Genomic DNA, 14856 nt, shown 5'->3' with positions numbered 1-14856 from the left:
TGTAGCCCACTACCGTTATTGAAAGGAATGATTATGCCATATCAGCATTGTGCCATGCAGTATGCAAAATTCAGAAATGGCCTTGTCCATTGAACTTTGTTTTATAACAAAATTCAAATCATTCAGCTGAGCAGAAGTTTGCTGCCAGCCTGTGAGACTGATGAATCACTTTATTAAAATTGTATCAATCTTGTATATCCTTCCTCAGCCCTCTGCCCTCTAGAAGACTGAAGCCCTGTCCCTTTTTAACATGCTTTGCATGCATCTCACACGCATAAAAAGGGGCAGGGCTTTGATCAAACAGTTGTACACACCATTTTCATGCTGTTGACTTCTCCAAGGGTGCTTCTGTCCTTCACCATAATATTAGAATGATTGTTGTTTATTCGTTTAGTCGCTTCCGACTCTTCGTGACTTCATGGACCAGCCCACGCCAGAGCTTCCTGTCAGTCGTCAACACCCCCAGCTCCCCCAGGGACGAGTCCGTCACCTCTAGAATATCATCCATCCATCTTGCCCTTGGTCGGCCCCTCTTCCTTTTGCCTTCCACTCTCCCTAGCATCAGCATCTTCTCCAGGGTGTCCTGTCTTCTCATTATGTGGCCAAAGTATTTGGCCAAAGTTTGGCCTTTAATATCATTCCCTCAAGTGAGCAGTCTGGCTTGATTTCCTGGAGGATGGACTGGTTTGATCTGCTTGCAGTCCAAGGCACTCTCAGAATTTTCCTCCAACACTACAGTTCAAAAGCATCAATCTTCCTTCTCTCAGCCTTCCTTATGGTCCAGCTCTCGCAGCCATATGTTACTACGGGGAACACCATTGCTTTAACTATGCGGGCCTTTGTTGTCAGTGTGATGTCTCTGCTCTTAACTATTTTATTGAGATTTGTCATTGCTATTAGAATGATAGATTATAGTTATTTTAATGATTGTTACGTTATTGTAAGATAATGTTATTCTTACATTATTCTATAATAATATTATTCTACGTAGAATTGGCTTTCAGTAAATTGTTCTGTTCTTTTTTTTTTTTTTATATGTTGAGCATGTTTGTTACCTTCCCCAAATCTTCAGGCAACTGGGGTCAATCTTAGGGGTACCATATCTGGACTTCAAAACCCAGCCTATTACAAAACTCTTTGCTGCCACCTAGTGCCAACACACCTGCCACCACACTCACAGCACAGATTTAGTAGTCCTACTGTAATGAATCTTTAATAAAGTCAATTGGTTTTTATTGGTCTTCAGGCCAAGTCCAATCAGGAGATTTGCTCACTCTAAGAATTTGCAGAGTGAGAAGACTCAGTAGCTCTTCTTAATTTCAACCATACATTTACTGCAGCCTTTCCCAATCTTGGGATTTAGATAACGATGGAGTCCAATTTCCAGTGATTTTAAATTGTGTAAAATTGTGGGTGTCATGAGCCAGTGCTTTGGGAAAATATTTGTTTGGGGAAGGCTGATTTACTCCACTGCTGTGCAGGCTCTGTTTTGGTACCTGAAGGCTGTGGGGGTTTGAATGGGAAAAAGCAGGCTTCAGTTCAGCCCTGGCAAAATGGAGGGGCTCTGGATTTTAGGACCGCCCTCAGTTGCAGGGACTTTCCATCTGTATGGTGTTAGATTACCCCAGACAGAACCAGTGTGCAATTTGGGGGGTCCTCCAGGTCTTTTGGCTCCTGTTTGAGGAACAGGTGGCAGCCATGGCTAGGAGGCTTTTGCAGAGCTTTGTGCTGTGCACCAATTGCACTCTTTCTTGGACCCCTTACAGTCCCTCATGCTGCAGTCACCTCATGGGGACTTGCCTTTTGCCAGGCATGAACAACTTGGCTCTCCCATCAAGCCTGGGGCCCTGATAATATGGGTGAGCGCACTCCTTGGTTATATTGATTGTGGGATGTTGTGGTGGTTCTCAGCTGCTTTTTAATGTTATTTATGTTTTTAATTCTTGAATTTCCTTTTGAACTCTGTTTTTATTTTTGTTTTAATTGTTAGCCACCCAGAATCATGTATGTGAGATGGGTGGCCATCTACATTTATTAAAATAAATAAATGGTATTGCCATGCACTCTCCATGGGGCTGCTTTTCAAGAACATCCTGAAATTGCAGCTGTTTCAAAACGGAGCAGCGCAAGCAGTTATGGATGCCCCTTGGTGTGCAGACATTAAACCTCTGCATCAGTTATCAGTATGCTTCTGGATGCCATTCAGGATGCTGGCAGTCAACTATAAAGCCCTTCATAGCATGGGGCTGGGTTATTTGCAGGACCTCTTCTCCCCCGATTGTTTCTGCCTCTTTAATCAGATCCAGCAGAAGAGGCAAGTTATGGATCCTGTCAATCAAGGAGCATCATCTGGCAGGACCCAGGAAGCAAGCCTTTTCTGTCATGGCACCTGCCCTTTGGAACATCATCCCCTGGAGATTAGATTGACCACAACCCTGCTGGTCTTCAACAAGCCCCATTCCTCCTTGTGTTCCTGGGCATGGGGATTGGATTGTGAAATGGTTATTTTAATTGTTGTTTGTTTTCACCTTGGCTGCTGGAAATGTATTAGTTTATTTATTTTATCTGTATTATTCTGTATTTATTTTATTTTAATATTTTACTCTTGCTTGTGTTTTTAACTACTGTTGGCTGCCCAGATTCATTGTGGTGAGAGGGATGGCCATATAAATTGAATAAAATAAAAATAAAATAATTTAGTATTCTTTTTACTGTGAACATTTGAATGTAAAAGTTTGGACCCTGAATTATTTCTCAGATCACACATACCGTCACACTACGTATTGACTGGGTAGTTTAGATAAATAAAACAAGTAAGTATCACCATTACCAAAGTTTCAACAAGGTTGCAGATGCAGAGAGGAATTGGAAAGTCCCATTCTGTTTGCAAACCATTTATAGAAGCAACATTAATATCTATGAATGAAGATCTTCACAGAAGGAACTTGCTGTGGCTATTTTCACACATTTTTAAAAATTGGGCCCTGAGGGATCTCAATCACTCCTTTGTTTCTTGCAGGTCCTGTGTGACAGATATGTGTGAGTGCCCAGTCCATAAAAACTGCTATTGTGAGTCATTTCTAGCCTATGCCAGAGCCTGTGAGAGGGAAGGTCTGAAGGTCTATTGGAAACCTGAAGAAAATTGTGCTGGTAAGGGATTTGCCATTTCATGCACTGCAGCCGTGGAGGGGAATGTAAGACAGCTCACATGTGCAAAACCCTTCCTCTGCTCCCCCCTTTCTTTACTTCATATTGTAGGCACACCAAGTCTGCCTAAGTCTGTTGAATGAAGTAGCGGTTAGTGGAAGGACCGCAGAGTTCCAGGCTGGAATTATTCTGGCTGATGAATAACATTTCCTGCTCTGCTTCTACTCATATGGAAGTACAGCTGTAATAAATCTGCCTTCATCGGAAGGGGGAGAGGAAAGAGGAATAAATAAGTAAATCAACATTGCCTAGTATACTGATCCTGCTAATAATTTAAGTTCAAGTGCTTGTAGCTGAGATGAGAGGTGCAGTGTTGCTTTCAAAACCCTGGGTGGAGTGTGAAAAGCACTTATTCCATGCTGCCCAAATGCCAAAGTTAATTGTAGCATATCCACCATCCACAGAGAGGCTTAACTAATAGGGCTTTGCTTTTGTCCCTTGAGCTTACTAAAATAATTCAACTATTTTTTTTAACTGGTATTGAGAAAAACTCACCTCCTTAACTTCTGATCTTGGCTAATACTATATTTAAAGCAAAGAAGTGGAAGTAATAAAACAGATGACTATGTAATATTTGAAGTGGAAAGTCGAAGGCAGATGTACACGTGGAAAAAAAAGGTCTGGTTTTAGTCTCAGATGAATTGCTAAATTCATCTCCTGCTCCCTTTGTTTTTGGCCTTGGTCTTAAGAAGGAAGGAACTGGAAGGTGAATTGAACAGAATACAGGAACAGCAAAGTTCAGGAGAATTGCACGAGCATTTATAGTCAGAAGGGAAGGCAGAAGCAAGGGGCAATAGAACTTCTGTGTTTATAATCACTAAGGGAATATTCTCCTTTGGAAGACCTTGGAATTGAGGAAAATTGACATAAGAAATACAAGATGAATGAAAAGAAAGCTCCATAAGCTTAAAATGGGGAAACTAAGCTTGCTTTTTTTTAAAGGCATAGAGGGATGGTTATATTATTAATCTACTACAGCAGAAAGAAACTAATCTTAAGACTTACTGTACCAGAAATGTTTGTGGCCCAAATATAGATGAATACTTCCTGAATTCAGCTAGTGGGAACATATGAGTAGCCACTAAGGGCCACTTGTAAATAAATACAAATCAGATCAAGTATAAATATAACCTTCATGATAAACAGGTAGTGGGGTAGGGTGCCCTCCAGATGTGTTTGACCAGTTTCCATCTTTGCCAGCCTGCACACACACTGTCTGAGCTGCCAGGGATTGGAGAGATACAATCTTACATACTATCTCACACCGTGCATCTCCAAGCAGCATTCCATAATCGTGAAATCAAAATATTTTTGCACGAAGAAGAAAGATCTTGAGAGAACGAAAATGAAGCAAGGGAGGAAAAAGAGGAGAGACTCTGTTTTGTTTGGCCACGCCCACTTTCAGCCGGGGCCTGCCTCTGCCTTCTTGAAATGTCACATTGGAAATAAGTGTCTCCTGGGCTGAGAAAGGTTCTTCAGCCATGTGCTCAGCTATAATGCTTAACTGGCATCACACCCATAAAAGAACAGCAACAATTCAGCTGCTGCTCTGCTTAGAGTTGGAGCAGTTTGTTTAACTCCAGTTGCCATATTTTTAGAGAGAGAAAAATATTTAGACAGAAACAAGAAAATAATGAATGATTTAGAGAGTTGTGACATAAACAGATGTGGCCACTTTTGTAACACAGAAGCTATTCTTCTGGATTCAAGAAGCTGACCCCCCTGAGATCTCCCAAGTGAATTTTCTTCAGCTCCTTTGCAAGTTACTTTAAACAAATCCTGGTGTGGTTTCCAACAGATAGGAGGGGGATTTAAGGCAGCAATTTCCCTCCTCCCCTCCTTTGCAAATCCAAATAAAAATATCAAACCTTTTGTGAATATTTACAATGTTACAGACGTACAAACTGTACCATCCTGGCATATAAAAATAACTCCACAGGGTTAAGCCATTGAATTTGATGGATATGATGCCGAGAGGGCTTGCTGAGAAGTTAGCAGTTCACCCTCTTTCTCTCACTTGCCACTAAGTGATTGGGTAGTCTTCTCAAAGGTGCAGTACATTTCAAAGCCACAGTGCCTGTTTAAACAATCCAACTCTTCCCCCAACCCCTTTGTAAAATGCCGGAGGCAACAGCTGGGCCTGAAAAGGTCTCTTGTAGGAGTTTTTCTCACTCTCCATTTCTTCCTGCTCATTTGAACCCTCTTCCTGGGTTGGATCCCCATCTGGCTTTTCTTATCCAATCTGTTTGTCCTTTCTGCTCTGCAGGTCTCAATCCTCCCCCAGCTGATCCACTGGGTGGGTCCCTTGCTGGTGAAGCTTCCAGCCTCTCTCATTCAAGTATTGCCACCCCCTCCCCATATTCCTTTGCAGACCCCAGGCTGTTCCTGTCTGAACTGCAAGGAGTGGAAGGAGGGGTGGGGGCAGAGTTCTGCAGGAAGCAAAGCTTAATGCTTTCTCTCTTTTGCCTTCTTCTTATTCATGATAAAAGTGTCCTCTTGCACTTCTCTTGGGCTCAGTTCCCCAACTTTTTATCTCTTTCCTAACTCCTCTGAATATCATTTTTGTGTCTATTCCTTGGGATAACCGCCTCCCTTGCCCAGAGGTCTTAATTCTAATTTCCTTACTGGTTCTGAGTGGTCTAACAACAGATACTTTAATCCCTCCCTTACTTGCCACCCATTTGCTTTCTCCAGAGCTTGTTATCCCCCACAATTCAAACTTCTTGTTAGAGTCCCAGATTCTTGGCATCCAGGTTTTAAGTTCCTTCTTCTGGCAACTCCTACCAGTTTGCACTAACCTGGTATTCCAGAAAAACCATTCCAATTGCATAACTATTAAAGGAACCAGATTTGTTTGGTGGGTGGGCGGAATGAAAGAGAAAAATGGGAAGAGAGATGCCAAAACATTTCAACAAACTGGTGTTGATGCCAATAGAAAGAGAGGCATTTGGTGATGAGGAGAATTCCTCACAACTGAGGACTTCTTTTCAAGTCCTTAAAGTCCTTTACTTAACAAGTAAAACATTATTCCCTTTTAGAGTCATGTTTGAGAGAGGGAAAGCAATGGCTATTTTACATACCTCAACCCTACTCCAATGTGGGTGGTTGTAAAATAAAAATTCACCCTATTGCTTATATGTTTCATTATTGTCTGTCTTGTTCTTGCTGCCAGTCTGTTTCTTGGGATGACTCCAGCTTCTAAAAGCTGCCATCTGGACTTTGTATTCAGTGGAGCATTCCTATTGGCAGAATTGTCAAAAAGGCATTTTTATTCATTCTTCCTCCCTGTGCACCCCTTTGTCCCCTTTCCCCCTCTGAATCTGTGCAGAGGATTAAGAGGTCCTCAGGGATGGCTTGAGAGGTGATGCTGTGGAGTTTGTGGGTTGGATGAGGGTTCTCTCTTCCGAGGAGAGACGGAATCTGGATTCAGCCCAAAGTTCTGAGAGTGGAATACTTTTTCTCCATATCCCTCTGATCATTTTTAACTCTCCAATGAAAAATACTCTGTAATGGTCCCAAAGAGAAAGTTGGGAGTTAATAGAAGATGCTGTAATAATATTTGCCATGTGTTGTAACATAATCAGCACCATAAAATCTCTGGAAAATAAAGTAGGCTATTGATACTGAAGAACATTCAAATCTAAATTTGTAAGTTATCATCAAAGTTGTATAGTTGTCATATTCTGTGATGAAATGCATTCACCTGAGGCTTTTAATTTAAAATGCATCAGCTTTTCTTTTATATTTACTATTCCACTAATAATTTGTGAGAAACAGTTTGGTATAGTGGTTAAGGCACCAGACTAGGAATCAGGAGACCGTGGGTTCTAGTCCTGCCTTAGGCATGAAGCCAACTGGATGACCTTGGGCCAGTCACTTTCTCTCAGCCCTAGGAAGGAGGCAGTGACAAACCACTTCTGAAAAACCTTGCCAAGAAAACTGCAGGGACTTGTCCAGGCAATCTCTGAGAATCAGATATGATTGAACAGAAATGAATAAATAATCTGTAATGATTAGTTATAGTATCCTGACTGTGATTTCCATGGATCTACTCTGAGGATAACTAACTGTAGATCCAACCGAGTGGACTCTGTAAAATTCATATCTTTGAACTGTCTTCCAGGAACCCAATGTAAACACGGTGCAGTTTATAACACATGCGGTCCTGGTTGTGCGAAGACTTGTGACAACTGGAATGAGATTGGTCCATGTAATAAGCCATGTGTTGCAGGATGCCACTGTCCTGCCAACCTAGTCCACCACAAGGGAAGATGCATCAAACCCACTCTCTGTCCACAGCGGTGACATTGGCTGTTACTCCAAGGACATGGAACCTGATGTCTTGAGTCCCTTTCGAAGCTCATAGCCAATAAGGACTGCAGAGTTTGTTGGCAGATCTTGCAAAACACTCTTCAAAAGAGAGAAGGAAATGTGTGTGCCTATGAATGTATATGTCTATATGGAAATGTACACCAATACAAGCATATATGCAGCTGTATATATACTGTGTGTGTGTGAGAGAGAGAGACAGAGGGTGTATGCAGAAAGAGCAGATGAAAAAATTAAATTGCCCTATCCCTTAGCATCAGTGAACTAAAGGAAATGGTCATGGCATCTGCTACCCACCAGCACTGTGTGAAGGCCCATGTGAAGAAGCCCCAAACCATTGTTAAATCTAACTGGCATAGCATGACCTTACCATGTGACGCTCAGTTCGGCAAGAGGCTCTTCCTCACTTCTGTGGGTTTTCTGCATCAGATTAAATGTATACAGGTTATGTTCCATCACAAACCATTTCCGCAGTCAGGGTGTGGAAAGAAGGTAACTCCAAGGTTTAAATATATATTACTATATATACATAAATATACATGTGCACATGCATATGAAAATATGCATCATTTATATCAATCATAGAAGGACGAATTATTATATGTATATATATTTTTTGCTATTAAGTTTATGTATTAGTATTTATCTGCTCCTAGGCTGTAGACCAGTGTTTCTCAACCTTGGCAACTGTAAGCTGTGTGGACTTCAACTCCCAGAATTCTACCTGGGGAATTCTGGGAGTTGAAGTTCACACAGCTTAAAGTTGCCAAGGTTGAGAAACACTGCTATAGACCATGTGAATCTTTTGTATAACTCAATTAGACATTCAGTGGCAAGAAAGTACCCACTGGAAAAGCAAATTGTTTTCAATTCTATTCATTTTCCAGTCCATACTTTGGCTAAATTTTAGATTTATCCAAGACTTACTAATAATTTCTTCCAGAGGAGTCTTGGATACAAGTTGAAGTATTTTAATAAAGAAAACCTGACAATGCATATTAAGCTTCATCAGCAAATTTAAATGTTGCCCCAGGCATGTGGGAGCCACTTAGAGTATGATAAGGATGGTAACATTTAAATCCTACAATCCCATCGAAAGCCATTGGCCTGTTAAGTTATATATATAGCACTGTGCTGTAAAAGTAAAAATATTTTCCATTTAACACAGATTTAAGTCTCTTCAATCCTGTTGAAGGGAATGGGATTTGGGATGCTTAAGTGTATGAAGTGGGACGCGGTGGCGCTGCGGGTTAAACCGCTGAGCTGTCGATCGGAAGGTCGGCGGTTCGAAACCGCGCGGCGGGGTGAGCTCCCGTTGCTCGTCCCAGCTTCTGCACACCAAGCAGTTCGAAAACATGCAAATGTGAGTAGATTAATTGGTACCGCTTCGGCGGGAAGGTAACGGCGTTCCGTGAGTCATGCTGGCCACATGACCCGGAAGTGTCCTATGGACAACGCCGGCTCCAAGGCTTTGAAACGGAGATGAGCACCGCCCCCTAGAGTCGGACACGACTGGACTTTACGTCAAGGGAAACCTTTACCTTTACCTAAGTGTATGAACTAATTTAAATCAAGATCCAGAATTTACCTGTTTCCTTCTTGAGTGCTGTAATTTTTTTGTAATTTATTTCCAAGTTTTGGCAAACCATAGTTTGCCATGTTATTTGATTTAGTTAAAATAAGTTCAGCCAGGGTCATACCATGGTTTTAAATTTCAGATGAATTGACTCTACATTGGGATGAAACCAAAGATTCCATGCTTGCATTTTCAAAATAGCTAACTATATTGTGTTGCATATGTGCTGCCAGAATTACCTTGATGATAACTGATCTTAAGCACTATGAAAGCTCATTTACATGAGCACCAGAAAGTTTCAACAGTGCTTGAGCAGAGTGTCTAGCAGTGATGTTCGTATTGCCTGATGGAGAGAAAGGAAAGTTGTCACCAACATGCTGTCACCATCCTCCATGATACGATACCTGGCATGCACATTACCTCAGTCCATCATCTGGAATGTGAATCTATTTTGCTATCCAGCTTGTTGGCCAGGTAGCTTAGCTGATGGCAGCACGTAGCCAACTTTATCAAGGTTCTCAAGCCAACCATGGTTGGGTCTGTTTAGTGTTAGACAGGAAACTACCAGGGTATTCCAGGGATGTAATGGTGAATAATTTCTATATTGCTGCCAAGAAAGTTGCATGAATGTGTCCATATAGTTACCAGGAGCTGAGCTTGATTTGGAATCATCTTTAGCTTTATGTTGACAAAAAGGAAGAAAATTTCAGCCTTAATCCCAAGCTTCTTTGAAATCTGTTGATCTTTTGAACTTGAGACATCACACACTGGATAGACTTCTGTTGTCAACAGTGTACATGAGAGTGGATGGGGGGGCAGTTAAGATGGATGTGATCCGCTTTCTCTTGCCTGTTTTGACCCCCCCCCCACTCTCCGGACTCTGCTCTCTCTTGCATGCTGTTCCCATGAATTCATTTACTAGTGAACAGTTATTCATAAAAAAGAATGCATGGAGTGTGACAGTAATGTGTTGTGGCTATACCTCATCCATCAGAACTCCACTGTGTTTGCTAGGAAAGTCTGCTAAAGTGACAGAAAGTGGTTACAGGCTTCCACAGGTTCAGGAGCACTGATTTTGCAGTCATTCTTCATCAATTCAGGGAGATGGTAAGAAGATGTCTGGAAGCAGAGCTGGAGTAGCTGTTCTTTTTGCCTTTATTAAAAATGCCTGAAGAGATCTTGGGTTTCAGACCTACATTTTTGTGCTGACCTGTTATCCGAGTTGGCAGAATGATCTTTGCACTTGAATGCTCACCTCCCATTCAGACAAACAAACAAAAGGACAAATTATAGTCTTTTTATTTAAACATTTAAATGCATCTAACCCATATATGTTATGTTTGATATCCATTGAAAATAAATACTAAAAATTTAAAGAAAATAAGAACTTCGTTATTTTGTTGTTTTTCAGTGGCTAGAAATATACTATGGCTTTTAAAGGGAATGGATTGGCTGAGAATTCTGGTATCCCAGCACATCAGGATAACACCTAATTGGCGGATTCTGCCTTTACACATTAGGTCTTATTAACATATTAATATAGTGGTGGGAAAAAACTAGTAGTTTATTCTGGATACTGGGGAAAGATTCAGTTATCAATTGAAACAACACTGGACCTTAAAAGGTATTTAATGTTTTCAAACATGAAGTTTCACTTAATAAGCTGCCTCTTATTAACAGGATGCTAATCCATAAAATATACTTTGAATGCTGAAAGTTGCATTATTTGAACACTGGCTCCCTCAGTGGAAAGCAAACCCACTGTACAGTAATGGCTTTTCATTCAAAATGCTGTTCAGGCAGGCAAAGGTGAATTGCTTCCATGCTGTACACACTGGTTGTAAAGAAGTCCTGAAAAAAAAATTCATTGTAAAGGTCTGCTTACCGGTGTGATCTGTTTAACAAAAAAACAAGTTTTTAAAAAATTATTTAATAGGAGGTATCATCCAAAGACTGTTGGACAAGCTTGATGAGAGCTGCTGCTTTTATCTTACGAATATTTCAAAGTTGAAGTGGCTTCAATACAAGTCAAATATACTTTCTGCTATAGTTTGCCAACTATGACTGTTTTGAATTCTCTTTCAAAAATGTGAACTTAATCTAAGCTGATTTTTGGAAACATCAAATACAGAGATTAATCAAACTTGCAAAGCTGGTCTACATCTTCATTTATTGATTCAAGTCTTGGCTTTTTGAGACACTTGAGCAAGTGTAAAAAGACACCCTCCCATTTAGATGATGTAACATAAAAGTCCCATGTTTATCTACTTGTGTCCATGGTCTGAATCCAGCCACATATACAGTGTGTGGATATATTCTCAGGCAGAACTGAGTCTTATTGATTCCTTTAAATTAATTTCTTAGTTCTGCTTTTACATTAATGTGTTCTCTTAATCACAGCTAATAGAATTTCCCTATCAATGTTACCAGGCAGTGTTCAAAGCAGATAGTTCACATGGATCAGCTGTAAGGTGGTTTTATGCATTTGTTGCTGCACAGTTTGCATTACAGCAATGTCTATCTTGCAGTTGAAAGATCAGTGAGAATCTTATTCTTCTAGCTTATCTTTCAGAATGAAAATCATTCCTGTAAGGAAAAAAAAGCCTGTAGTTCTGATCCAATAAATAATTGCACGAACAGCCAGGCTGTTTTATCTTTACATAATCTGCGGTCAGTCAGCAAAGGAAAAAAAAATTACAGAATCAACCAGCACGTACACAACAGGTGGCATGGTTTTGCAATTGGTACTGTGAATGTGTCTCTGTGTGTAGCTAAATCATGCTGTTTATAGTGCAGAGATAGTAATCCATAATCAATGAGTAGTGATCAACTCTTCAAATGGCTGGTTTTCAGCTGTACTATGCTGAAATTAAGTGGTTCTTTTAGTTGCCATCAATGTCTCTGAATAGAAATGTGGCTCAACAAAATCATAATATAGAATTATGGAGACTCATATAGCGATGTAATTTTTTTGGGGGGGAAGGATCTCACAAATGATGTGCATCACTCACACAATTGAAAACCTTGTTCCTTCCAATTTGAAGCGGCAACATTGTGTTTTTGTCAAAACATGGCCACTTACTAGTAAACGGAATAAATCACTAGCATACTGAGAGCATATTGTTTGACAAGGAAGGTTAGGAGAGAGAAAGCATTCCCTTCCGACTTTCAAGCTACATTTTTTATCCTTTTGACTTAAACAAGTAGATAGGAATTCACTCATTAATCATCAGGAGGAAGATAAAATGCCTTTAAAATATGATTTTTGGCACTTGTTAACATAAATAGAGTCCAGATTTAATTAGCCATGCTACAGCTCATTGAAATCAATAGAAAAATTGGTCAACATTATCACAAATTTAGCTGTATTGGTTACAAGAGGCTTAAATAATTGCTATATTTTCTAGATCAAATCTGTAGACCTCACCTATAAATTATACATACAGTATATCGAATTTTAAAAATAGGCTGACAAATTCATTCATTGCATAAAAGTTCATTTGCTGCATAAATGAATCAAAGAAACAGTTTTAACTCAATTCTGCAATGCAAGCCATACGGTATTTCTATAGATCTATTCTTAAATTCTTTGAATAGACTTTGAATAGATTGTTTAGCTTTTTAAATAACTTTAGAGCAAAGCACCATAGTTGATGTTTCAGTGTTCAACCTGCTTTAATGTGATCAAAATAACTTTTCAGTAAATGATTTGGGAATTGTGTGGCTTTCAATATTGCATTTCCAAGTTTTTCAATAGTTATCTGAAAAACAGATTTTTCTGAGACAAATAAAGCTTAGATTGCTTTACTTTCAGATCACCAAGAGGAAAAAAAAATGGGATCTATTGGTTTGGGAGTGGGAGGTTGTTTCTTTTTTTTTTAAGCCTGAACTTCATAATACACTTCTAGTTGGTACAGTCTTTATTCTTGGGGGAAATGAATCATGATTAGGTGATGTTGCTTCTGTTTTTAACAATTATAGCACAGGAAAGGATATTTGATGTCAAGTATTAATGTTGCATAGGAAGATCTTAGATATCACAAGATATAAGAATATTTCATTTAGAAATTACCCCAAACTTCCTCCATTTGGGAACCTACCTATCTTCGCTGTTTTGAATTTTTGCTTTTTACCCATTATTCATTCCTGGTTTAAGAATGATTGACATCATTCACATTTCTTTTCCATTTTGTGTAACAATGCTATCTTAAGGTTAAAAACATGCAGTATCTTTACAAATTGTGTTCTTTACAATGTTGAAAATATGGTCAAACTTTTTATATAGGCAGCTACCTGGTATTTTATTGTTTGTGTTGAAATGATAGGTGGGCACTGGGCAGCTTTTGGAAAATCATTTTTTTTTCATTGAATAGCAGATAAATCTCAGTCTGAAGACCGTCTCTCAGTGAGGATGGATGTAAACTTGTTTCATTTGAACTTCAGTGTTTGTTTGGTCCATTTAAAGCTTTTTTTAAAATCATTGCTATCTGTTCATGAGAGACAGTGTAAGGGAGGCTGTTCACAACAGTTGTAAATGCCCTTGGTAACCCTTTCTTCACAAAAAGGGGATGGACAATAAGGTTGATTTCTTCTATCTGCAAACAATCTGAATTTTGCATGCTCTTCAGGTTTTTTCCAGATTGATACTGTTAAATGCTTCATTTTGTTCAGTGAAACTGTGTTGAGAAATAGGAAGGAAAAGTAGTTATTCCAGGAAATAGACTGATTTCTAAGAAACGTAAGTGTTGAAGAAAAGCTGACAATTCCAGGAAATAAGTGGAAGACTGAATCCAATGAGTTGATATTTCTGGAGTAGAAGGGGATGCAGGAGTGGGCATGAGATTGCTTCTTGGGCAGTCGTGGATCCCAGCTTGCCCTACTGTTGCTTAGGGCATTTCTAGCGGGAATGTTGCAAGGCAAAGGCACATTTTTTGTAGGCAGCATAGAGCAAGAGAATGGCCCGCAGCATTTGTCGGCACATGGCCATAGCCATGTGCACCTGTGGTTCCCGGAGGCCATGAGGTCTGCGTTGCTGGGGACTTATCACTTGACAGAAGGCTGAACGCTCCGAGACCCTCAATGAGCCAGTCCAGTGGGGAGGCTGTGCGGTCACAAGATGCCCGAAGACTGAGTCGAGTCCTATAAGCCTCACCGCCTGTGGTTTGTGCACAGCCCCATTGCATCCCCTGGTCTCTCCTGCCATTCTGGAGGCTAGCGGCTGCCTCGTTCCAGTCTTAGCACTAGACTCTAGCACCAGACTGAGCCCCTGGAAGCAAAGTTGCACTTCCAGGTCAGTGGCAGTGGCTGGGCTCTGTCCTCCCCGGAAAGGGTGTTTAGTGCTGCTGGGTCTGGGCACAGCGCCCCGCAGCCATCGCAGGGATTCATCCAATGGGGACCAGGGTGCCCACAGCTGGTACCCACTGGCCATGGTCAGCACTGCCCAGCTGCTGCTACCCTGCTTTGCCCAGGATTCTGTGGCATGTTTCCTTTTCCTAGTGCCCTTAGCAACCTATTATGAGTAAGTGTACACCTTGGAACACACATACTGAATCAATGTTCCACTAGCTCCTCCTCCCTGCTCTCAAAGAATGGTGTGCCCTATAGAGCGTCTACAACCATTGGTTGGTTCTAGACGTTATTTCCCAGAAATACAGTCTTCATCCTGCAGAAGTAGAGGGATCTTGCTGGTGGACTGGGGAAAAGGCAACTGTCATTGCTTCTGCCGTGCTCCTCTGGCGATCTCC

At 40.6% G+C, this 14856-nt stretch overlaps 2 protein-coding genes across 2 annotated transcripts in view; one reads left to right on the top strand and one right to left on the bottom strand.

Moving 5' to 3' along the window:
- The window catches only part of BMPER (BMP binding endothelial regulator), a 181550-nt gene extending 172851 nt beyond the window's left edge, over nt 1-8699 (top strand). The window contains exons 14-15 of the mRNA XM_063304049.1: nt 3020-3150; nt 7331-8699. Of these exons, the coding sequence (XP_063160119.1) occupies nt 3020-3150; nt 7331-7512 (313 nt within the window). The 3' untranslated portion in view covers nt 7513-8699. The remainder of the gene's footprint in view (nt 1-3019; nt 3151-7330) is intronic.
- Nucleotides 8700-14009: 5310 nt separating this feature from the next.
- Nucleotides 14010-14540, bottom strand: FANCD2OS (FANCD2 opposite strand). Its single transcript, XM_063301949.1, has one exon. The coding sequence runs from the start codon at nt 14538-14540 to the stop codon at nt 14010-14012; it is 531 nt and encodes a 176-aa protein (XP_063158019.1).
- Between the last annotated feature and the right edge of the window lie 316 nt (nt 14541-14856).

This window comes from Candoia aspera, chromosome 4, assembly GCF_035149785.1.
Source record: "Candoia aspera isolate rCanAsp1 chromosome 4, rCanAsp1.hap2, whole genome shotgun sequence".
NCBI lineage: Eukaryota > Metazoa > Chordata > Lepidosauria > Squamata > Boidae > Candoia > Candoia aspera.
Note: the sequence above shows the minus strand (reverse complement) of the source record. Positions and strands in the feature narration are given on the sequence as shown.